The sequence below is a fragment of the Cryptomeria japonica genome, chromosome 6 (genome assembly GCF_030272615.1).
Source record: "Cryptomeria japonica chromosome 6, Sugi_1.0, whole genome shotgun sequence".
Lineage (NCBI taxonomy): Eukaryota > Viridiplantae > Streptophyta > Pinopsida > Cupressales > Cupressaceae > Cryptomeria > Cryptomeria japonica.
In genome coordinates this window covers 400,918,861-400,945,868 of record NC_081410.1, presented here as the reverse complement: position 1 = coordinate 400,945,868, position 27,008 = coordinate 400,918,861, and the positions used below count along the sequence as shown (strand labels likewise).

General features: G+C 39.9%; 1 protein-coding gene across 1 annotated transcript in view; it reads right to left on the bottom strand.

Moving 5' to 3' along the window:
• LOC131065827 (BTB/POZ domain-containing protein FBL11) overlaps positions 1-27,008 on the bottom strand; it is a 149,559-nt gene that overhangs the window by 81,704 nt on the left and 40,847 nt on the right. Inside the window, exon 3 of the mRNA XM_059222065.1 lies at positions 22,544-22,664. Coding sequence (XP_059078048.1) covers positions 22,544-22,664 — 121 coding nt within the window. The remainder of the gene's footprint in view (positions 1-22,543; positions 22,665-27,008) is intronic.

Here is a 27,008-nt window from a genome sequence, read left to right as displayed (position 1 = left end):
GACAGACCACCTAGGTTTAATTATAAACAGCACTATTGATGTGTTTTCTATGCACCTCGAACACAGAATAAAAGACCAAGGTATTCTATCCTCTCTTGAACAAAAAAAACCTCATATGCTATACAACATGATCAAATGAGATGACTCCAAAGTTTACAATGCGAACTATGCAACTTAATTGCTTGGAATAGACTCAATGAATTGATGTGATTTTGCTGGAATCACAAGGGGACTTACGTTAATGAACTCTGCTAGAACATAGACTCTATACTAACTTGCTTGGAAAATAAAGATAAAAGAGGTAAAGGGTTTAGAAAGCCTATATTAATCCTAAGAACATAGGAAATGATTGTTGAATCGGTGACACCAAACCAATCTTTGCTTCGCCATGCGGAAACAACTACACAAAGATAGTGCAATCTCCTAAGGGTAAGCGAATGATTTTCATATCACCCATGTTCACCAACATTATGAACAATGAGCATATAGTGATTGAAGTTAAGCTTTTAATCAAGTTCACTTAAACCACACACTGCAATTTGCAATCAACAGACTCCAAGTGGTATGAACATAGGTTCACCATTCATTAACAATAAAATCTTCCATTCATCTAACAAACATTTACACTATGAGAAGTAGAGACCATGCAACAAGTTGAAATAGCACACCAAAATCCACCATCTCTGCAATGAAAATAGTATGTTTATTACAACAAGCTTTGGCAACAATCTCCTTTCTTCCTACTCTACTCTACTTCTAATTGCCTTTTATAGAGCTCCCCATTACAATGAAGGGCCAAGATTACATTATAGAAACCCTAATTAGGGTTTGTTAAAACAAACTCTTTCTTGACCAATGAAATAATTACATTGAATTGGACACGTGTCCTTTGAATTCTAACAAATGAATGATAAGCTTAGGTATGTTGAGTAAACTTCGATGCATACCATGTGTTACTTGCTCCTTCATGAGATGAATCAAGTTTACTGAACTTGGATAAGTTGATGTGGCACATCTTGAGTGGTTTGATGATGACTGGATGCCACCTCAGCTTGCCCATGTAAATCATCACAAAGTGTTTGCGGTTCAGCAATATCTCTTGATACTCAACATTATCCAGTTGCTCACCATGATGAAGATGGGGTATATTCCCAAATTGCATCATCTAAGTGATCACACTTTCTAACTTTGATTAACTCTTCTGAAACTAACTGCTTCCTTGATCACATCCACTTTCCATCTTCATTTTTGGAAATTTTTGCCCTTGTGATGTCTTGAACTTGTTCTTGCATTATTCTCCACCTTGATGATGTTTGATGTAGACTTTATGATGTCTATGCCTGATCTTGATCTTCCAAACTTGGATCCCTTGCTTTAGACTTGAATTCTTTGCCATTATGTGAGATACCCTCTATGGTAATTGATGTCCTTCATGTGACATAGGTCTGATGTAGAGTCTCCCACTGTGACATAATCTTTATTGGCCACTTTCTGCTGTACTGATTGCTATTCTTGGATTTCTGAACGAAATTTAAGATTGTCTTATGTTTTCTCCATTAGACCTTGATCTTGAAGTTCTTGAACATGTCTCCCCTTTGTATTACAATGTTGATGATGCGAGGTGTATGTGCTGACCTCCTCTTTGTACATGGTAGGTAGTTTCTATTTTTCTTCAGTTTACGATTGTTTCGTAATAGAAACATAGTTTTCATGAATGCTATATGTGCATCTCAATTCTTTTAATAAAATCATTGCATTTCATGAACATGGTATCAGAGTAGAAAACAAATTTCGTTTTTCTAAAAAAATTCAAATGAAATTTTTTTTAGTTTTCTGAAAAATGAATTTTTTTCTGAGCTTTTTTTGTTTCCACCTAGCGCAAAAGTTTTTAGGAGGCATTATTTGCGAATCGTCTTCTGGTTTTTTCGTGGGTTCCATAACCCACGAATAGACGTTTTTCACGCCTTTCGCTCACGTTTTTCCTCAAGTTGTGATTTCCCAATTCGCACAATGCGACTTTTCCCTATAGATTTTTATGTTGGTTCTTTTTTCTTTCAGCAGGATTGTACTTCTGTGCAACGAATTCCTTCTTTCTGCACCTCATGCGACATTTCTACCTGCATTTTTTCTACACCATCGGGTCTATGATTGCTATCATTTTCTTCAACAGAAAAAAAAAAAAAAAAAAAATTAACTTTTGCTGACCCCTCTGCGCTCATGATTTATAGCTTGCGACGGCATTATTTCTTTTGGTGTCGTGTTTTTCAATCACTTTTTGGCGCGATTTTGACGACAGGATTTTCTTTTTTCCACCCTCCGTTTTTTTACCTCTGTGAAATCTGCAACCCAAGACTTCTTTGTTTCGCATCTGGAGTCTTTCCGATAGGGTTTCAATGATCTGGGTTTTCTGATTCCAGTGGCTAGGGTTTTCATCCCTATTTTCTGCATTTAAAAATATCTATATTTTTCTGACAAATCCGACTAGGGTTTTTGCAAAATCCTCTTATTTTTTTGTCGGAACAAACTTTAACCTACAGATTTTGTGAGTTTTTCACGAAGTTTTTCGGTCGTCATTAGAATTTTCTGGGTCTACAGACATTCGTACCTTGGGATTTATGCCAGCAATACTTCATATTTTTTCAAAGTCTGTACATGAAACTACCTCCGTTTTTGCATTGGGATATGTGCCTTGGATTTTGTAATGGTCTTTTCGCCTTTTCAAAATTTCTCGTTTTCCATGCCTCGAAAAGTGTGCAAAATGGTATCATTGACCAACATCATGTTGGAGGGTAGTAAGGGATTCGATGGCAAAAATTATAACACATGGAAGCAACGCATGATGACCATCTTCGAATACCGTCGTCTTGATGATCTCGTTTTGGGTAAAGAGACTTGTCCTACTAGAGCTGGACAAGATCAAGATAAGTTTGGCAAGCGCAATCGAGAAGCGGTCATGCTTATCAAACTTTCAGTTACTAATGATCGGCTGCCTCAAGTGCCATCTGGCAAGATAGCTGCAAAGATCTGGAGCATTTTGAAGGATCTCCATGAGACATCAAATAAGAGTCGTGCGTTCTTTCTAAAGAACCAGCTATTTTAGATCTTGATGGATGAGCATATGTCCTTACAGAAGCATCTGACAAAGATTAAGGACATTCGAGATTAGCTGGAAGCAATCAGTCGAAAAATGGAGGAAGAGGATATGGCAGTTATAACCCTAAAGAGTCTACCTAAATCCTATGAGCACTTCATAGAAACGCTCAATATTACTTCAACGAATGTTGACTTAAAGTTTCCAAACTTATTTACCAAACTTCTACAGCAAGATCGTTGGAAACAACAATTTGGTAGCAGTGCCACTTCGTCCTCCTCAGAACAAGCCTTCGTAGCCAAATCCTTTCACAAGGATAAAGGCAAATCTCAATCATCTCAGCAAAAAGGCACCAGTTAGTCTCAAGATAGCTCGAAGAAGAAGAAAGTTCAATGTAACTATTGTCACAAATATCGCCACTTGATCAAGGATTGTCGGAATCGGTTAGCTTCCGAACAGTGAAAGCAAGGAGGGTCTCAACCTAAGGCCAATGTTGCGGAGCACTCAGAGCAGAAAGAATCTACCTTCTATGCTTTCATGGCAAAGCGTCCTACAAATCATGTGAAATCTTCTGCTTGGTATACAGACTCCGATGCATCTCGACACTTCACTCATAGGCATGATTGGTTCATAGACTACTCACCTTTCACCAGTTCAGTCATTTTTTGAGGAGGTGAAGAGTATACTGTTGTCAGCAAGGGCAACGTTCAGATACAGTCTGGTGGGAGGAATCTCATATTCCTTAATGTATACTATGTTCATGGCATGGAACTGAACCTTCTCTCTATGAGCCAGATTATGCGGCACTCTCCTTAGCTTGATGTGGTATTCAGCTCACACAAGTGTTCGATTGTTGATCGTGTGACACACACTACTATGGTTATTGGCATCGAGGATCATGGTCTATACAGACTTGTGGATACGGGTGATTCTCTTGAGCATGCCTTTGCATCTAAATCATCTTCTATCAGCAATCTCCGGCATCAGCAGTATAGTCACCTGAACATTCATTACCTTGCTGAGCTTGTTCAAGAGGATCTTATTCTTGGCTTACCTGAGATTCAGACTCAGAATCACCGAGTTTGCGGAGCTTGTCAAGCTGGGAAGCAGCGCAGGACACCATTCAAGGATGGTGACTCATGGCGAGCCTCAAAGGTATTGCAGTTGGTTCACACTGAAGTATGTGGTCCAATGAATACACCTTCTGTTACTAGTTCCAGGTATTTCTTGCTTTTTGTTGATGTTTTCAATTGTAAGATGTGGGTGTACTTAGACAGAAATCAAATGTGTTTACTGTATTTCAGAAGTTTAAGGCCTTAGTAGAGAAAGAGTCTGGCTATCCCATAGTCACTCTTAGGTCAGATAAAGGGCGGAGTTTTGTTCTACCACTTTCTCCAACTTCTATGATACTCATGGTATCAAACAACAGTTAACCACACCTTACACTCCTCAGAAAAACGGTGTTGTAGAACGTCGCAATCACACTATCACTGAAATGGCTAGGTCAATGTTGGAACACATGAGTGTTCCTAAGAAATTTTGGTCAGAAGCAGTATACACCATATTCTATCTCCTTAATCGATCTCCCACATAGGTTGTTAAGGGGAAGACTCCTGAGGAAGCTTGGACTGGTCGCAAACCCAGGATCAGTCATTTGAAAGTCTTTGGCTCTTTAGCATATGTTTGGATTCCAAATGCCAAACGCTCCAAGTTGGATTCCAAGAGTCGGAAACTTATGTTTACAAGGTACAGTGACAACCACAAGGTTTACCGCCTAATTGATGTAGACACTGATCGTCTTATCTTCAATCATGATGTTGTCTTTGATGAAGAATGAGGACCATTTCATCTTTCCTCGTCTGAGAAGAATTCTGAGGATCAGCCTTTGAAGGCTACTAATTTGGGTGTTTGTCTTCCATTTGGTTCACCTGATGAGAGGGTTGGTGCAGCTTCTGAATTTGATGATGCACTACCTGAATTTCCTCTAGATGATGCTAATCTTCCACCTGTTCAACCTGTTCCAAATCCTGTTCTAGTCATTCCTCCTGCATCTGATGTTGGCTCTTCTACTCTCCAGCCTAAATGGTGGGCTATGACCATAAGTGATCTTTGTCCTGATGAGCTCATCGAGGGTAGATCTTCCAAAAGCAAGAGCAAGCAGCGAAATACAATCAACTTTTCTCTCATGGCCAACATTCACAGTGTTTTTGAGCCCCCAACATATTCTGAAGCTAAAGGAATTCCTGAGTGGGAAAAGGCTATGGAAACTGAACAGCAGAGTCTTCTCAAGACTAACACCTGGGTTCTTTTTTATCTTCCTCTAGCATTAGCTACAAATGGGTGTATACAGTTAAATACAAAGCTGACGGAACCCTAGACAAGTACAAAACTCGTCTCGTTGCTAGGGGGTTCTCACAAAAGGAAGGCATTGACTATGAGGAGACTTTTGCTCCTATAGCCAAGATGAGTACCATTCGGCTTGTCCTTGCCTTGGCAGCTCAATTTGGTTGGAAAGTCTAGCAGATGGATGTTAAGAGTGCATTTTGTTGTGCCTTGCACACACTCCCCGTCGTCGATAGGGTCCCCATTTCCTATTTTCTCGTCTTGTCCTCGCTCAGGTTCTGAGTAGGGAGTCCCGATAATTCACAGAGAAGATGCGACAGTTAGAAAATTTCAGACAAGAGGAGGTGATTTTTATCAAGAGTGAGTTGGCCTAAGTTCTAGATACTGAAGTATTTGCATCTTGAAAATGAGAAGCAAGATGTTGCAATTAAGTCAAATCAGCAAGCTGACAGGAGAGTCTTGAACTAATAAGAAAATTGGTTATCTGAGTTGAATAAAGAACCTAAGCTGAAAACGCAAAACATTGTCAAGACGACGTCGACGTCATGGGTAGGTTTCAAGCCTTAAGCCGATCGAGACAAGTGAGCAAGGCAACTTGGGAGACTCCCAAGATAGCCTTTCAGGTCGAAAATGACTTAAGATTCTGAAAATCAGCTTCATAAGCAAAAACGTGAGCCAAAGATTCAAAAGTCAACCTAGAGAGCCGAAATTCAAGTCTAAATGCAACTAAAAGTTCAATTTCGGCCTCTGAGGCAACATTGTAAGTTTATAAACCTTCCTTGGCCCAAAATTTTAAAACGTTAAAACTCTCAAAAATAACTTAAAGGTCGAAATTGAAGAAAAAAGACCAGACGTCTTGCATTTCGCCAAAATGGCCCAAGGTTGCTTACAAGAGATAAAGGTAAAATCTCGCAAAATACTCTCCTAACACCGAAAAGGAGATAAATATTAAGTTCACAAAATGTCTCTCGAAGCCGAAAAGTGAAATGATAAAACCTTAAACTTTCAAAACCACTCAATTCGCCAAAAAGGTGAAAAGCAATTTCAAGTTCACAAAATCACTCATTTGGCCGAAAAGAACAGAGAGGTTTAAATCACGCAAAATCATTCCGAATACCGAAAATAATAAAAACTCACAAAATCACTCAATAGACCGAAAAAGAGTCTTCAAAGGCTCAAAGTTCGCGAAAAGGCTCTAAGGCCCAAAAAGCTTAAAGAAGGTCGTTTCAATTCAAAGACCAAACATCTTGCATTTCGCCAAAATGTCCCGAAGTTGCTTAGAAGAGGTAGGAGTAAATCGCGCAATATACATATTTGGCCCGAAAACTTCAACAAGTTCATATTGCGCTATATATCCTCAATGACCGAATATAAGGAAAAGACGTTAATATCAAAATCGCCCAAAATGTGCTTTTGGCCAGAAAAAGCTCAAATTTGCGCAATGCAATGATCTAAGCCGAAAATAGCAGGAAAGAAGAAAGTCACGTGAGAAGAGAAAATCGCGAGAAATCATTCAAAGAGGAAATCGCGTGAGAAGCCAAAAAGGGAGTTAAATTCAAAATCGCCATTCTATCGATAATCTTCAAAGTTTTAAACACTTTTGTGACACTCCAAGGTATTGAATCGCTCAAAAAAACCCTTTGTGAGCCGAAAGTGAGAGAATGAATCACGCAAAGTAAGCCCATGTGCAGAAAAAGATTCAAAGGTTTCAGATTTCACAAGGTCTTCCTGAGCCAAGATCATTCAAACTGAGAACCACGGTTCCGGATCTCAAGGGAGTTTTCTCATCGGCCGAAAATGATAAGTTTGCATTTTGAAATAATAGATTCAAAGTTCGCATTCTAGCTTCAAAAGCCGAAAATCATAAAGAAGCTAAGTTCGTTTGAGGGGAATCATGCGAAAGAGATAAGGCGTGGATTACAGAGTCAAGCCCGAGAATTCCTCCCTTCAACACCAAATTTCAATCGTTTACGGTCAACAACCTATCATATTGCTGTCAGGTAAGTTAAAATTTGCCCTTCAAATGGTTGAAAAATGATCATATTTCTTTTACCTAAGGTTGACTTGCAAAATAGATTGTGAAAACTTAAACTTAAACCTTAGGAAACAATCAATCATTCACCAAATCGACCATTCGGCCAAAGATTTGAAACTTGCACAAAATTTAAGAATTCTAATCCGAAACTGCGAAACGCATAGGATCATCTTTCTGAAAATTTGCACGCAGAACCATCTTCAAAACATTCAAACGCTCAATCAAAACTGAAAAACTTGAAACACTGAATCGCGTAATTTAATAACGTTTGCAACCTTTCACCATTCACGATCAGGAACAACATTTTGAAAATCCGCTCCAAGAACAACAGGTAACCAAACCAACTGGTTTTCAACTTCAAATTGCATTCATTCTCCAAGCACAGATTAAAATTGTTAAAAAGCCTGTTTTTAAAACGCTTTCAAATTTCAAAAATTATTTGGCTACTTAATGATTTTAGTGCTAACGTCGTCTTCTGGCACTACTAACCCACATCTTTTCTCAAGCCTGTCTCGTAATTTGTGTCTGGTTGTGTAGGATAGATGCCTAAATCGGCGACGAAGTCTTCAAAGGCACCTAACGCAACCAGAGCATCACGGACTTCCAAAACTGACATTCCCCGCAAGTTTGAAAAAATGAAGTATCAGTACCAAGGAGGAGGAGTCAAGGAGTCAAAGGTCCAAAGTGTGGGAAAATATAGGAGATACAGACCTGGGACATATAGATATTCAGGATTTCAGGAACAGGGTATACTCTCCTAACGCCTATGGCAAGCCCAGACGGATGTTGGAGAGTGGTATTGCTCAAGCTGCTAGTTTCCCACCGGTCGTGCAGAATTATGAACTAGTAGTTGAAGCCGCCAAGCATTATCAGCCAGAAACCAAATTGGTAGTGTTGAAAGGGATGGTAATGGCCGACTTCACACCTGATGGTAATGGCCGACTTCACACCTAAAGCCATTGGGGAAGAATTTGATATCCCGTTTCCTGATAATCCTACTGCCGTAACCATTGATGAAGCCCAAATTGCTTGTGACAAGAGTCCTAATCCGTGCAAAAAACTGATAAATGAAGAGTGGTTCAAAGAAAGAGGACCCCCAAGCACTAGGATCAGCAAAAAGACCCACAGAAGCGACTTCCACAACGAATATGGTGATATGGTTACCTTGTTGAACCGGGTCATGGGACTTCCGCAATCCAATCTCTTTGAGGAATGGATGTTCTACTTCACTGAGCAAGTCTTTGGTGGGAAATCTAAGATTGACTGGGCTCAAATTATCAGCGATAATATTCATACACGGTTGAGCTCGAAGAGAAGTACTTCGCTATGACCTCCTACGTGGTCTATATGTTTGCTCGACATCAGTCGCTGCCAGGATTAATCAAGAGAGGTGAGATTAGGAACGGGCCAAATTAGGTGAAGGTATACGACTGCTATCCTCAGTTGCATTACTATGATGTAGCCCAAAGAGAAAAGAATAACATTGCATATGCGATTGGTCAATATGAGCGGGTCAATGACGATTTTACAATGCACATAGTCAGATTGATGCAAGGAGGGTTGCACATAAGGTTGTCAAAGCAGGCTACCACCCTGATCCGGAAATACGGTGCATGGTTAATCCAATTCCCCAGATTCACCTACATTAGAATAGCCGGCTGAGGGAACACCGTATCAGCTTCTGCGTTACCCATCAGATAGATTAGTCCTCATGGAGGTAGCAAGGCAGGCACACCCAATAGGCAGCATACTCAGGGACAAAAAGCAGTCAGGATTCACCTTCCCCATGATCTTAGGTAACCTTGATGTGCACTTCAAGAATTCAGTGCAGGCCAAGGAGTCATTCGACGAACTAGCCTCCTATTGCTTACAGGAACATTTCCCTAGGAAATAATTGGCCTCCTATTGCATACAGGAACATTTCCCTAGGAAATACTTTGATCATGATGGATTGGGAAAGAAGGCCTACGGCAAGCATTACAAGGCCAAGGCATCAATAGAGGACTACTGGAGCAATTGTTCAGATGACTTTGAGGTCTGTCGGCAGGAATATTCAAGGTTGATTGTTCAACAAATGCGACTTTATGAGTACCGCCAAGTTCCGGATCAAGTAACAGACTATGGAAATTGCTTGCAAGTCCAGGAATTTGAAGCAGTCAAGGACCTCCCACTAGCCATTGATTGGACTCAGGACCCTATCACAGATTTTGAAGCTGTCATGGAGGGTCCAAGAAGGTACACAGATAACTGGGTATCCCAACAAATAGAGAGGCTAACCCATGAAGGAACCCAATTCACATACAATTTGATGGGCAGTCTCGATTCCCAGTCTTCAGAAGACGAAGGAACCTCAAGCGTGCCAAAAGAAGAGGTTGAGAAACCTGAAAAAAAAAAAGAAAGAAGGCAAGAGCCAATAGGGGGACTCGGTTGTCAAAAAGGACAAGGAGAGAAAAGATCCCAATCAGGAGGCCAGAGGTTACTTCCTCATCCAAGGACCCCAGTTTAGAGGATGATGTGATTCAACTTGATCACCTTCCAACTCCACCCTCACAAGATGATCCGGTTGCATCAGAGGCAAATAATCCTCAAATACAAAATGAGCAAGAGGCAAGGATCATTAGTTTGGATGGACCTGAGAATCGGGTCGAGGAAGGAGAGATTGCACCTGATCAAGGGATTGGTAAACAAGAGCCCACGCAGGAGAGCAGGCATAAGTTGCAAGAGGAAGGCGGCAACAAGGATAACACCACGATTGAGGGAGAAAGGGAAGAAGATAGAACCCAAGAACCCAGCAGAACTGAAGAACAGCCACTATTAGAGGATACCCATCAGTTACTCGGTGAGGTGAGAGAGAACTCAACCGTGAGTAAAGGATTAGATACTGCACCCATTCCTCCTTCTGTGTCCGATCAGTTGCAGATAGGCAGTGGATCAGTTGGGGCAACCAAAGAACAGAGTGGGGATTTAGTAGTCACATATGGGCAAACCATTCCTCATGACTGGTTGATAGCTCGAGCACAGCGGAAAGCGGTTGTCAAGCCACCAATTGACCTAGAGAATATCTTCTCTTGGATAGGAGAAATAAAAGTTAAAGAAAAGAAAAAGCCAAAGACTTACTCCAGGATTACCAAAGATGAGCAAAGGAATCCTACGATTTATATTGCTGCCCCACCTGCAGACAAACCAGCAGATCAGGTTGCATTGGCCGACTATAGCATCACATTGATTCCAATAGGGCGAGCAACCAAAGAGCAGGAGACGGAAGAATTCAAAGATTTCGTACAAAATATGCTTAGATAGCTAGATGAAATGATTGCAGAGAGAGATATGTACCGAGCTCGTGTTGAGCAAGTTGAAGGATACATAGACCACCTGTTAAGACCGCTGCAACATACGGTTGAGTCCCATGTTCCTCCTTTGGCGTTGGCACAAAGGACCACATCTAAGTTTGAGGGAGTGTGTGACACCACCAAGGCCGTCAAAAAATGGATCCAGGACGTTAAAAGAAAAGGAGAGAAAATCATTATGGATGTGCAGAAAATGGCCCACGACCGAGAGACCATTCGTGTCAAGATGTTTGAAGTAAAGAAAGAATGTTTTAAGGTCCATGAGATGGTTGGTATGGCTTTGCCCCTCATCAGGGCTCTTTTCTGGACCCACACTCAGATTCCCACATTGCATACTATCCTAGATCCCTACAACATCAACACTTTCAAGCAATGGTACTGGACTGCCAACATGAAAAATGATATGAAGGACACCATAAATAAAGAGCAGGATGAGTGCGATGAAGTTTTGTCAAACATGAAGGATCTTGGTGAAAAGATCCTCAGATCGATGGTCCCTGCTTGGAAGAGTAGCATGACAGATAATGAGGTACAACTACGGTGGGAGGATAGACTGAGAATTGATAAATCCACGTACTCAACAAAAGACCTGTAATTTGCCAATGAGTTGCATGCAGACATATTGGGTTTTGAAACTCGTCGGTTGGTCTGGAGCAGTGAGCTGAAACATGTGGATCGCCACCGAGAGGGTATGCAGTACAAAATACGCCATCCTCCTATGCCTCCCAGCATGGAACTGTTCCAACTATGCATGAGATTTCAGGATTACGTTCGGGTAGAACATGCAGCAGATCGAGACATCTGGAAGGATTACTTGCAAGGGGAAGTTGAATTTTTGGAGAAAGAGTCTATCTCGGGGAAAGAAAAAGTGCTTTCTTGAAAATAATTGTTTCTTTTAAATTCTAAATGCACTTTTTCAGCATAAAGTTTCTTTCCAACTACCAAAGTCATTGTAAATTTTTGAGCTCCGTGCAAGTGCACTTTTTGAAGCAGCTTTGTGTTTGGTAGTTGGTAGTTATTAGTTAGTTGATGGTTGGTGATGATATTTTGTTGTCCATTAATGGGTATGGGCAGCCATGTTTTATAGGATGAATCTGGGCCACTTGTAAGATTAGATCTTGGCCATTCATCCATTTTTGAAAGTCTATATAAGGGATGGTCTCTCCCTTATTTTTTAGTAAGAAATCTTGGATTGTTGCAGAAACTCTACAGAAATACATTCAGACTTGTTATTGTTTCATGTGAGTGCATGGTCTATTTCTTCACTCTTTGAATTTATGTTATGCATTTTGTTTTACAAAATAATATGTGCATGTTGATATCTTATAGAAATCTTAGTTCATACCATTAAGGATTGGCTGATTGCCAATTCCTCTGCATGGTTAGTCTGAACTCACTAGTATGCTTAGTTCTGTTATTTAACATAGTGTATGAATGTCTTAAATTCAGCGTTTATGTTTAATAACATGAAAATTTGTTTCCCCTTTGGAGATTGCATCAATTTTATCTAGTTGCGTGAATTGTTGGCGAAATAAAATTTGATTATTGCAAGGTTTCTATCTATCAACTTCGATGTGTTATTTTTAGGTAGAAGTAATTAGCATCCTCCTTCCCCTTTTTAGCTCTTTTTACTTTTTTTTAAATCTGAAAGTAAAGTATCCATGGCAGCATCAAACATACTACAGAATCAGATGAATCAATTCGTAGAGCCTAGGGGAAATCATGTCTGAGACCTTTCGAGCCAAATCCATCCACCAACATCAATCCCCTTTGTGTTTCCAGCAAAACACATCAAACTATTGAGCTATCCTGTAGTCAAGGCCTGACAACCAAAACATTGAGGTCACGCCCATATGATCAAACCAAACAGCATTAGGGATTTCCTTATTTCAAAAGAGGATAGGATACTCAACATTATATTTTGCGTTGATCGGAGAGAGTTGTAGCAATACGACTTTGGTCACATCAACACATTCCTCAACGGTGAGTTGCAGTAAGAGGTCTACATGATGCAGCCTCCAAGGTTCAAGGTTGTAGGAAAAGAACATTAAGTGTGCAGACTGGTCAAAGCACTCTATGGCCTGAAACAGGCTCCTCAAGCTTGGTAGCTGAGGCAAACAATCATAGATATCCAACTTCTCTCTCTTTACTTTGAAAATTTTCCATCATTGTTGCTAGTTGTACCGATCACAATGGCCTTATTCCCAGGATTGAGGTACTATTTGAACTATAGATTGGGGGGACTTGTTTAGACACTTTGTATTCCCATTGAAGTCCCTCATGCTATGACTCGACAAGGTTTCGGATTGTACAAGATGAAGGCTTATTGGGCAGTCCTTCCTTTTGATTATTTCTCTTTCTTTGCTTTGTATGACTTATCCCATGCCTGCTAATAGTTTTGGATATTATGGGTGCCTATCATTCTATCAAACTAAATTGTGTCATCCCCTCTATAAGGGCTTTCAATGTTTTCAACTTGGAAGGCTTTGCAAACATTAACCAGTGGTACATCTCCATAACATGGCTTTCTCTCACTCTCAGTCCTAGGTTTGTTATTTGGAAAGCTATCAGCTGGTCAAAAGCTTGATCATGGGTGTGGTGCTTCAGGAAAAGGTGATGCTACATCTGGAAAGGTTTTCCCCTTTCCATCTTTTTTTTTCAAGTTCTCTTTTTGCTCTGGGGTGCTCAAGATTAAGGTTGATTTTCTTCTTTGGCAGCCAAACATCCACTTTTAAACACTGTTGATGCGTGTTTTGTGACACTCGCCAACACAGAATAAAATACCAAGTATTCTATCCTCTCTTGAACAAGGAAACCTCAAATGCTAAACTATGCGATCAAATAAGGTAACCCCAAGATTTACAATGCGAACAATGTGAATTACAATGGATAGACTTTGTGTGGTTTGCTCATATCACAAAGGTACTTACACTTACTAGAACACTGGAATACTGACTTGAAAAATAAAAGGGAAAAAAGATAGGGTTAGAGAAATCTAAGCTAAACAACTAAGGAAATTGATGATAATAAATAGTGCTTTGATAGATGGATTCCATAAATCAAGTTTTGCTTCACCATGAGGAAACAACTACACAAAACTGATGCAATCTCCAAAGGTAACAGAGGATTTTCATATTGTAAAACATGCATCCAAATACCCAATACTAGTGCAATCCAAATCAACATCCACAATTGAACTAATGCTAATTAGGTTCAAACTAACCATACACTGCAATTTGCAAGCAACAAACTACAAATGGTATGAACCAAGGAATTCCATCAAACATCTTCACATTTCTCCATTACAATCAATGAACTTTAGCTAAAACTAACGAAAGTAGAAACCATGCAAAATGTTGAAACAACACACAAAGATCCACCATATCTTCAATAAAAATTATGTATTTATTCCAGCATAGTCTTGGCAACAATCTCTAATCTCCTCCTACTACTTCTACTACTTCTCCTTACTGCTATTACTCTATTAGCCTTTACAAATGAAAAGAGCAAGCCTTATATAGACTTCCCAATTACAAATGAAAGGCCCAATTGATTGCAAATCAACAGCCAAGATAATTCAATGAAACCCTAAAATGAGGTAGTTATAACAACCACCATCTTACATTAAATTCTATCCAATGAGAAAACTACAAGCTTTGAATACATATCCTTTTGAGGAAAAGGACCAATGATAAATTAACAAAGCCCTAATGGCACAATTTACAAGGAGTAGATGATGACACTTCTTCAATGCATCCATAGGTCCACTTGTTCTCCTTAAGATGAGTCAGATTAAATGAATCCGGACATGCTGACTTGTCGTTATTTGATTGGTTGGAGACGAATGGATGCCACCTCAGCTTGCATATGTAAACTTCCATCCTTCTTCACAAATAAGTCTTTGCATCTCTAGTAATATCTCTTGATACTCAACATTATCTGGTCTTTTGACTGATTGTGATGGTTCACATTCCCAAATTGCCTCATCTTCTTGAACGCTCTTCTTCATCTTCATAGTAATTCCTCTTCTTTCTTGGAATTCTTTATGATGCTTCTTGAGCTTGTCCTTTTCATACTTCCATCTTCACATTTGGAATCCTTCATCTTGAACATCACCTTGTCTTATGCTCCATCATGTGAAGCAATCTTTCTTTGTTATCTTCCTTAAACACATTGTCCTTGACCTTGATAGTAATCCTCCTTGATGCTTTTTAATTATCCTTGACCTTGATCTTCTTGTTGTAGTTGAGCAATCCTCCACATTGTAGGGCTCTTCATGTTGTAATGTCTCGTGCTTGTGCATATCGATGTCTTCTTGTATTGATCTTGTAGAATACCTCACATTGATCTTAGATTTCCAAAGGAAATCCAACGTCGTTGCAATCAGCCTGTTTGAAGTGTTCATCTTGGATTCCATTGTCTTAAAAAATCTGCTCTCTTGCATTGTGAAGTCCCTTTCTTTGTTTCATGTGCCTTCTTGGATCAATCCTTGCAATCCTTCCTTAGACCTTGATCTTCATTATGTTGTTACAATATCTCTCCATCATTCGCCATACATCAATCATGAAAAGAGAGAGAACACTTTAAATCATGATTGTAGATTGTAATGTCCCTACTACTTAGAGATCGCTGTCCTGCAAAACAAACTGTTAGAATGCAACAAATATATATATAACTAATCTAATTTGCAATTAGACTTCAATTACTTAATTAAAACTAGTGTCAATTCTTATTTAATAAAAAGGATACGAATGCAGTACTAAGACATGCCCTTAGGCGATTGTAATGCCTGCCTTCTTGGAACCCATCATGGTTCCAAGCCTTACCAGGAAATCGATGGATAATTCGATTCCTGTCTTGGATGTAACATCTTACATCCAAGCCTACCAAGGAAGATCAACATATATGATCAATTCCTTGCCTTGGATGATACATCTACCAGAGAGGACCGGCCAGATCCATCTCTTCTTGGGTGAGCTTTTGACACCCAAGCCTTAACATATATGCATATGAATACTCAATATATACTGCCTACCAGGGACTGTCATAATCCCTGAATTAGGCTAAGGAACTTTTCTCCCAATAGCCTCCATCACATAGCCAAATTATTGTTATTCATATAACATTTTATATTTCATTATCATCTATGTTTTATGTCTGCATCTACATATTCCTTAATTACTATTATTGTTCCTAAGTACTTACAAATATGCTGCATACATACATATATTTATTGTTACATACCCATGAGACAATATTATTATACTACTTATAAATCTGCCCAAGAGATTGGTATACTATCTCACATACGACAGAATTCATATTAATATATATGTGTGTGTGTGGCACACATGTCCACACACATATACACCCTTGTGGCGTGGAAGTTAATCGCTTACCTGTTTGCAGTCCCCATTCCGCAGCTTCTCTTCCTTCACGCTTCCTCTTTTCTGTTTTCTCCCCCTCCTTTGATGATTTGTCCTATCTTTTTATATCCTCCTCCCCATCGAAGGGGCATAGCCTTTGGGACTATTAATCTCTTTCCAAATAGGACATGTCTTATGTTCGTTAATTACTAATCACACCACTTCCTTGCTATTATGACTATCGATGTAGCCTTTGGTAATTAATCTATACCTTCCCAGTGTATGCTGACTGCTGCTAATTGTATCTCCTTTATCAGAAGTTAACCAATCACATCCTTATTTATTATTGCAGCCACCCAATAGTATACACCAATTATTTTAGACGCCAATCTTTGTATTATCAACTAATCAATATTAACTCATCTCTTACTTCCCTTATCGATTTCTACTGGTCTCTTAACACTTTGGGACTGTAGATGAATCGCTCCGCATAACTTGGCCTTAGACTGTACGTTTGGTTGGGTCGACATATCCTTGCAGTCAATAAAGAAATATCTATCTCCTTTCGATAAATATAATCTCCGCTCATGTTGTTACTACTTACTGGTCATCACTTGGCCCAATCAATGAAATTCATCATTAATATTACAAATCGCTGCTTAAGATTGGGATAATTTCCATTTGTTTTATGGAATTTCCATGTCGCTGAAGTTATTTCGATGCCTTCTCTTTGTCTTAGTCGATCTATCTTGTTTGATCGCTTGCACAGACTCCACAACCTCAAGACTATTCATGCCATACAAGGCGCATGGGATCAATTATTGACCATATAGAGATTACTGGTTATCTAACGTATCCGACTTCTTTACGTATGATAATCTGATTCATTATCTCAATTTCTAATATTTATAATAATATTGCTTTATTCTTATTTGAATATTTTCAGATTATTAAAAAATAATGTTTAATAAATAAACAAATATTTAATAATTTCAATTAATCTTTCATTAATAAATATTATATTAATAATATTTATTTCATTTAGGTTTTATATATATAATGATCAAGGAGGGGACATGACAGATTAAACATTATTATTTAATAATTTCAATTAATCTTTCATTAATAAATATTATATTAATAATTTTTATTTCATTTAGGTTTTATATATATAATGATCAAGGAGGGGACATGACATAGATGAAACCCTAAATTAGTGAAATGCAAGAAAATTGAACATCTTGCATTCTAAATTCATCTTGAAGAAATTTTCATGGTAATTAGTCTTCAAGAATGGTGTGAAAAGAAATATCATTAATAATTTACAAATTTCACTTCATAAATCCTTATCTTCACCCCTCTTCACAAAATTTCCAAAAAAATTGGGGCTTAATAGGTTCTGATTTCACTTTCAGCAGTCAGGAAACTGATTTGAAAATGCTGATACAGGTCTGTAAATTGATTACAAGATGAAGCATTCGGCTAAAACTGAATATGCAACTCTTTTCTCCTCCCAAATTCACACCTCCTTAGGGCTTTAGATCTGATCTTCAATGAAAATTTGTCTCCAATCTGCTAAAATTTGCTCTGTTCTGCCTGAATTTGCCTTGAATTCGAATTGCATTTGATGTGGAAATAATGCTTTACATCCTTGATATATAGCGCTCCAAGTTAGAAATGCAATTTCCCTAATGAGGGCCGACATAGGCAACATTTTTGTGTTTATTTTCAAATTGTAATTTCAAATTTCCTCATATCAGGTCAGTTGAAACAGCATTTTCCTTGTTCTTTTACCAGGTCAGCCTTCTTTGAAACTTGATTTCACCCAACTTGAATACATATAAATTTAAGGCTGCATTAATTCTGCCCTGCACAAACAATTAAAGCGAATTCTGTCTTGAATGATGTTTTGATCTTCTCATATATATTCTCCACCTTAGAAATAGCGAACCCAAACTCCCTTTGACAAAAGCCAACGTAAGCAAGTTTGATTTGGTTTTTTCATATTACACACGTTTCACCCTTTGCTAGCAAATGAAGACTTACATTCTTGTAATGTCCCCATTTTCGTGAGCATCAGAGTCCGAAGGATTAGCCTATCATTTGACCCTCGTAGGCTAGTATGGTGGATTAGAGGGTCTAGTTTGGGCGTTATGCAACTTTTCAAGTGGCAGATGGCGATGTTTTCCTCTCCAGATTGTTGGTATATTCTGAGGCTAGGCTATTCAGAGGTTTATGGTTCTATTTTGAGGGACTTACTATAATGGTTGTTGGAGAGAGACCCTTACTATTTTTAGTAAGGCAGTTGGATGGATAGTGGATACAATGGTTAACTCCCAGGTTCAGTCGGAATTGAGAAAAAATGATTAATGATGGAGTTATAATGTTATAATTATTATTACAGTTATACTTTAATAATAATTTATTATTAAGTGCATATCATTGATAAATTAAGTGGACTTTATTTAAAAGGGAGATTTAAATATTTTAAAAATATACTTTATAATAAGTGATAAAGTGTTATTTAAAGGGGAGATATAAGTGTTTAATAAAGTATACTTTATATTTTAATGTTGTGCACCAAAAGGAGGGAAAAAAGAAATGAAATTAAAGTAAATTGAAGGAGATGAAGACAAATGCAAATCAAACATTATAAAAGGGGATTTGGATTTCATTTCATTCATTCTCAAATAATTTCAACATTTGTCTATTCTAAAGAAGCTTTGTCTTTGAAGAAGAAACCTAGGGTTTTGTTGTAATTTCAATCTTGGAGAACGTAGCCTCTCTTTGATTGTGCAAATACTGGTGGCTTTATTCAGAGGTCACGTTTGTGCTTTAGTGGTGAAGAAGTTCAGAAATTTATAAGGGTTTCATTGAAGATTAGATTATTAAAGAGTTAATCTTTTGCATATCAAAATTTGTGCCGGCTGCTACAGTGGCGTGAACAGTATCGCGCTACAGTACTAAGGTATTTTAGTGGAGTTTATCATAAGGATTTACAAGGGTTTGAATTCATGAGCAAGTGGGCAATAATCTGCTGCTACGCATTTCTGAGTGTAGAATCTTCATCAGCAAATCCTTACAGCTCTTGTTATCAGGTTCTCACTATCATAAATTCATAAATTCATTTTTGGTTGTGCCTTCTTCATTGGCACATGGGAACCATTAGTGTGCAGATTGGAAGTGATAATCTACAGGAAATTTCAAGGGTTTGATGATTTAATTGCTGCCATATATTGAATGGGGTTTGATGATATTCTTTCTACTGTATGACTGCTGCAAACTTTATACTTCATTCTGGTAACCATGTATGGCAGAGGGTATCAAGACATATCTTACCTGTAAGTTCATGAATTGTAACTCCTAAATTTTCTGGGTATTGTTGATTTAGATAATAGGGGATACTTTATGAACAGGGTTGTTGATATTTTGTGAAAATACTGAGTATCTAAGATGATGTTAAAATCTGGACTTTTCAGCTGTATATTCCCTATGTAATGTCCATTCTTTTTAGTTGAAATAATTATTGCAATATCTTCTATTTTGCTGCATTATATTGTTGTGTCAAACATTGCAAATATATCAAAAAAAACATACAACCCAAATCAAAGACAAGCGAAAATTAGAAAAGTAAATATCCTGTCAAGGGTGGGATACTACAATTCTCCTTGAGCGGAATTTGCACTCATAGAGGGACAGGTAGGGTGGGATTAGCATGTATCCATGGACAACTAGGTGCACTTGAGGAGGAGTTCTGGACACATGGGCACAAGAGCAAGGTAGTTCTAGACTTCCAAGCGCTAAACATGAGTTAACAAGGATTACTAGGCGGAAATCCTAGTTGTGCAAGGACAAATGAATGCTATTGTTGAGACATGGACCAGCTAGGACTCGAACCTAGGACCTTCCATACGCTGCTGGAGTGCTCTACCACTGAGCTACTGGCCCCTCTTGGACCAGTCCATCGTCGGTTCGGGTGTGGCTTATTTCCAACACCAACACGCCCCCTTAAGCCACACCTCTCGTGTGCTTGGGGCTCCTAGCTTGGACCTAGCTCCGATACCATGTTGAGACATGGAACAGCTAGGACTCGAACCTAGGACGTTCCATACGCTGCTGGAGTGCTCTACCACTGAGCTACTGGCCCCTCTAGGACCAGTCCATCGTCGGTCCAGGTGTGGCTTATTTCCAACACCAACAGCTATGATGAATTCGCCAAGGAATTTCATGAATTACTTAAGGAAAAATAATAAGCCTTGAGTGTGAATCCATGTTTGAACCTTGGAATTTGATTTTAATTTTGGAATTCCACACTTTACCTTAGGGTTTTAAATAAATTTTGTGAATCTCCACATTTCAATCATGGAATTTGAACCGCAATTTTTGAATTCCTTACTCAACCAAGGATTTTATATCTTAATTTAGGAACTCCCTATCTCAAACAAGGATTTTAACATTTCAACCTTGAATTCCACATTTTAAACAAGGATTTTACTTGAAAATTGCACTTCTGTCCAAGGAAATTTTTTACCAAAATTTTCCTTGATTTCTTCTCTTGTCAAGGTCGGAAAATCCCAAGGAATTTTCCTTGTCTTGATCTTTCATACTTAAATTTTTCTCTTATTTTCCCCACAGCATTTCAAAATTTTCACTCTTGACAACATTTTGCATTTTTTGACAACTTTGACAACTTCTGTGCTTTGTCAAGTGAACTTTGCTCATAATCTCGCATTTCATCCTTGAATTCCTAGACCATGAATTGGGTGTTCTTAAGCAACACTTACACATTTTCATTGAATTTCCACAATTTGACAAGGACGACATGCAATTCACATCCTACGTTGTACTCCCACTCAACATGAAGATCCCATTCATTGACCTTAGACTCAGTAAACTTCCTAACTCGATCTATCCATTTCCAAGGACAGGTTTCACACTCTAACTCATTTCAAGGATTGATCAACTATTCTCCCGGACTAACAAGACATTACTACCTTCCCCAAAGGCTAAAAGATCAAAACCATTGCCAAGCTAAGCAAAACTATTAACCTAAGAAGCAAAAAAGTGGGGGACCCCATGTGCAATGGGTTGTGTGTTTACAACACAACAAACACTACATTTGTGATGATCTGAATTGATTTCTTCAGGGATCAATTGAGATAAACTCATAAAGGAGATAATGTCTCTTGGCCCTCTTGCACCTTACACAAGAAAGAACCGTGACCCCTCTCTGTCAGACCACCCTCTCCCCAGCTAGCACGTTGAAGGAAACCATCCATAATCCTTACCACTACAAATATGAGAATTTGATTTCTGATAGTTGCTAAGGAGAAAAAATTGACTGCATACCATCAAGAGAAGATAGACAACCAATTCAGTCTAACTGGAAAATCATCTCAATACATTACATAACTCCAGGAATCTAAGCTTTATGGAATAAAAGATAGTTCCTCTCTTTCAGTGGTTTAAATTTATCATTTCTGATTTGATGTACTCAGCAGGGTCCCTAAAGATGGTGAAACTAGTGCAAACTTCCATTGGACTTTTTCCAACCCTGTGAGAATAAATTTTATTATCACATTGGCATGCTCCAGAGAATGGGAACATCCAATCATCGTGATGCATTAGGGAACTGGTAAAAGAAATTGATACTTCTGGTCCTCCAAATGGAAATTTTGTCTTCGATGTCTGTACTTCCTAAGTTTTGGATTTAGTATTGGCATTGATGGACGCTAAGGGCTTATGTCCCTAGGGGCCAATGTAGTATGTGTGTTTTTTTCTGATACACTGCTTAGCCTCCTCCTCATGAGGCTGATTATACCCTCAGATTTGTTCCTGTTATTTCTGGTAGTGTTAGTAGTATTAAAAGTAATTTTTTTTTAACTGTGATGGTTATCACTAGGGATAGTTTCCCTTTTTGAGCTACCTGGTTCTATCAGATTATTTGACTTAACTTTGCCACTGCTCACTAGAAGACTGACCAGATTAACTATTCATGTTTATATTAGATGGATATATATAATACATGCTTTCAGTTTTGCCTTCTTTTCAAAAAAATATACATGCATCAGAAAGATTGTAGAATAAGAAAACCTATCTTCGACATATAGAAGGATAATAAGTTAATAACTTGTTTAGCATTTTCATCATTCAATAAATGAATTAAGTTTCCTAATAGCAAGCATATCACTTGACGTAATAAAGCTATCTTGTTTGGTAATCATCGCAAAGATGTCTACAATAGGTTTAGCATTTGACAGACTAAAACTATGACTGAATAACTATCAAAACATCATCAGCCTTCAAAGAAAACCATCTTCCCATGACCAATGATCAAAAGAAACAAATTCATGCGTCATACCTCCAAGAGTGGCACAAAATTAGTGAATGACAGATTCAACGCAACACCATAAATAAACTGTAGAAGCGCAACAAAGGTTGGCAAGTCCCACTGAATTACAATATAATCTGATGAGGATTCTCTGCAATGATTAGAGACAAATAAGTAGATGTTTAGAATACTGAGACAGCATGTCTATTGGAACTTTTATGTGAAAACATAAACTTAAAATTCTAACAGCAATTAAACAAAACTGTAAATATCCCTGGGTGCCCTATGATGAACATGAAAGATCCCAAAAGGCATCCGATTTTGCGCACTCCAAGATGAAGTCAATCTTCTTCTTCATCATAAAAAATATGAACTTACTTTATATAAAGGCCAGTTCTTCCTCACTATTAAATTGGAACTTTGCTAAAATGAGAGTACATCTCCAATTTAAATGTAAAGCATTTCAAACAATTGAGTTTAAGACACTTTCCAGAGTCATTGTTTGAAGTAATAAAATTCAAACAGCTACAACAATCAGGCATTTATTTCTCTCATAAAAGAATCAAACAAAATACAAAGCTGGAGACAACTCCAAATCGCTCCAATGATTCTCTAGTCACTATAATGCATAATTGCTAATATAAGTTCTCTCATAGTCAGTCAACAAAATCATAAATAAAAAGTAAAAATTGGCTACAAAGTTATGACACGAGGAATCTTTGTTAAATTTACAAGAAAAAGTATCCAATGCATGCCCATAAGGCCCAAGAATCAATAAAACCCACAAACAACATAAGCTTCAGGGAAAATTGTTGAGTTTTAACATAGTTGCTCAGTCCATGTTCTTCTCAGCAGAGGCACACTTCAGCAGATCCAAAGCAGCAGCACGGCAGTGTATAGAAGGCATACTTGTGTGGGTTGCAATACTATGAGAGGTATTAAAATTATATTGTAATATTGCTATAATTGTCATCTTAGTCATTTAGTTAGTATTTAGAAACTTCCTATTATTTCTTTACATTTTTTTCTTGTTTTTGAATGCTGTTTGCCCTCTCGGGTAAATGGTTAAATGCAGAACGTAAATGCACAGAACATAATGGAAATATATTAAATAACCAGCCTCTATATTAATTCCACAGTCCATGTACAATAAGTGCTTATAACATTACATCTGACACGACTAACATGATCATACTTCGAAGAAAAGGTACACAATATATAATACCCGAAGGGGCGCGACACAACCGTCGCGACTCCAACTACCTACCCGTCGGCCAACTAACTGACCGTCGTAACTCATTATTACCGACGACAACATAAACATAATATAACAACATAACATAATGATTATTCCCGTCAACATCATCCCCCCAAGAAAAGAAGTCGACTCCGACAACTTAATACAAAATAGAGATGAACCGCAGGAACTACTGACGCCAGTCGGGCCTGGATCTTATACACTTGCTGCGTCCTCGCCTGAAAACCCTTTTCTGCTACCATCCGATGCTCAAGTGCGGATTTCACCAATATTGCTTCCTTTGCCATCACAGTCCTCCTGTGCCTAACCCAAACTTGTCTGCAAAACATGTTTTTCAGTCTCAGCTTCCACCAACTGCTACTCAATTGATACTATCTCCCTAGCCAATTTGTCCTCGATAGCCACCCGTGCTGCTCTCCCAGCATCCAACTCCTGGGTACGCTGAACTAAGTCTCACAAGACTATTGCCTCCAACCTGGTGGTCAGCTCCTCCCGAGCCCTCTGTGCATCCACCAAGGCAACCTCACGTCCAACCGAGACATACTCCGAGTTCCTCAAAGCGTACCTATCCTGCCTGGAGGTGGCCACAACCTGCTGGCACAAATGCTAGGAGACACCTGAAATCCTCCATCACACTCCCCAAAGGCTAAAAACTGAACTGAATAACTCCCTGGTGGCATACAACTGCGCGGACCTGCAATGCCTTCCCTCGAACTCTGTTTGTTCCCAACCTCCAAATCCACCTCCCTCTAGGGCTTATGGCTTCCCTGCCAATGTTTAGCTACGGGCTTCTTTCTCACAATACGGACAACCACAACATTTCTCGTGGTCTTCTGTAGCTCAAAATAAACTGGGGGTTTGCGGGCAACGCCCCCAGCGGGGTCGAGGGGCAGCGCCCCTCACGAGGTCTGGGGCAGCGCCCCAGCGGGGTCGAGGGGCAGCGCCCCTGCCGCAAACACCAATTTACAACCTTCAGAACCCCACGAAAGTCCATGGCGCGCATCATTTCTGTGATATTTTATGATGTCAAAACCCTTCTTCTACACTCCAATATTTTCAGTGTCTAGGCTCCAGACTCCAGCAAATCATTTTAAATCTGGCCATCGTCGTTTTTTTTTTGTTTTGTTTTTTTTCTTGTAGGCACTGTAATGTCCCCGATGGCACCCCGGCCATACAACCTCCCTCTACAGTCAACAACAGCACTAGCACCTCCAATCGTGCGGTCGACACCCTTCTTATCGTATGGACACACCTCCGGTCAACAACACCACTCCAATCGTGCAGCTGCTTGGTCTACCTGTGGCGGTCGTTTTGCCCTTACGTGGCTGTGTGGATTGTCCGGGCTCCCGCTCTCCCTAAGCGGCGGATCAATCTGTAAGAACCCTCGACCCCATCCGTCCGCTTCACTCCCTGCGGTAGCTCGTGGGCTGTGTGTATTGATCGGGCCGTGCGGTGCGTCCCTTTCCTTGGCTGCGCGGTGATGTGCCTTCGGCCGTGTTCGGTGTCTTCTTCCTCCACGGGGTTTTATTGCCAAGGTCGGCTGTGCGGTGTGGTGGCTTCTTCCTTTCCTCGGCGGTGTGCGGCGTGGTGTCTTCTTCCTCTCCTCGGTGTGCGGCGTGTTGTCTTCGTGCGGCGTTTTATATCCTTGCGCGGCCTTTGGTGGCTCCCACTGCACGGTGTGACCACCGCACGATGGTTCCACCGCACGATGGTGTCACCGTCGGTGCTTCCACCGCACGGTGGTGTCACCTTGGTCCCACCGTACGGTGGCCATTTTCCCCTTCTCTTTTTTTTTTTCTCTTTTTTTTTGACCGTATGGTCGCTGTCGTACGACCGTGCGATTTTTTTTTCAATTTTTTTTTTTTTTTTTTTTTTTTTAAGTTGTCTAGAGAGTCTTCGGCTCGGGTCCCCTGTCTCTGGGATCGCCCTTCATCCTTCTCGGTTTTTCTCGCCCAAAAGTCTCCTGCTTTTGTCCCGTGCCTCTCGAGTTGCTTGCCCGGCCTCTTAGGTCCCCTTCCATCCTCTCGGGTCCCCCTTCGGGCTCTCGGGTGTCCGTCCGGCCTCTCGAGTCCCCTGCGCACTTCGCGTGGTAGGGTTTCAATTTGGGCCCGTTAGTGGCAAGTCTATTTTCAATGGCCATCGGAAGACCTGGAACCACAAATTCTACAAGGACCGCGACCTCCTTCCCGTACATAAGAAGAAGAAGAATAATAAAGATTTTGAAGACTGCGGTCTTCCATACAGGGTTCCAATCGTTGCCGACACTCTTCGGATTATTTACGTCGCCAGGGTTTGGGGCGTCTCCCTTCCAATATTCTCTGTATTCCGGCAGGTACACCTCTGTTGGTTGCTCTGGTTCCTCTACTTCGAGCCTATAGCTTTGGAACATTTCGTAATCCTCCATTTGCCAATGGAAGAGCCCGTTAAATGAGCATACCTCATCTTCAGAACATCCCTCCAATTCGAGCACCCCTTCACTGTTCGGCTCCATCGCGTTCTTGCCCTTGCTTTCATCGGGACCCCCTTCCCTTTTATTAGAGTCCTCTGAGTCCGAGTCTGAAGAGGCGAGCTCTTCGCCGACATCTTGGGTGTGTAGGTCAATGGTATATTTCCGCCCTCCCTTCTCCATGGAAAATGTATTTTTCTTCCAGTTGTGGTTTACCCTCGCGTTGATCAACCACGCTCTCCCCAGGATGGCGTCATAGCCTTTCTTCTTTGAGGGAATAACCACGAAATCTAACAAGAATGGTTGTGTACAAATTGTCACTTGCTGGGCCATCAACAGGCCGAGTGGCTTAATGCCGTGTTGGTCCGCTCCCACCAGGTTGAATGTGGGTGGCCACAGGGTGGGCTTCCCCAGCCGCTTCCATGTTTCTTCTGGTAGTACATTCACCCCAGATCCACCATCCACAATGGTGTCCTTCAGAATGGTCCCACGGATACCCATTTCTACCACAGCTGGGTGTCCCCACGGATACCCATTTCTACCACAGCTGGGTGTCTACCACTGCTCAAGGCTAGTAACATCGGGTCAGTCGAAGGGCTAATGGAAACCTCCACCTGTGGTGTACTCTTCAAAGCGGTGGCGGGAACCCCTACCTGTGGTGCACTCGACGCTGCGGGGCTTTGCACATTGGTGAGGATGGCAGTCCTCAATTGTGGCATAGAGTCTAGAAGGTCTTTTACCTTTATCGGCACCTCCATCTGCAAGATTTGCCCAATGATGTTATTTTCCGC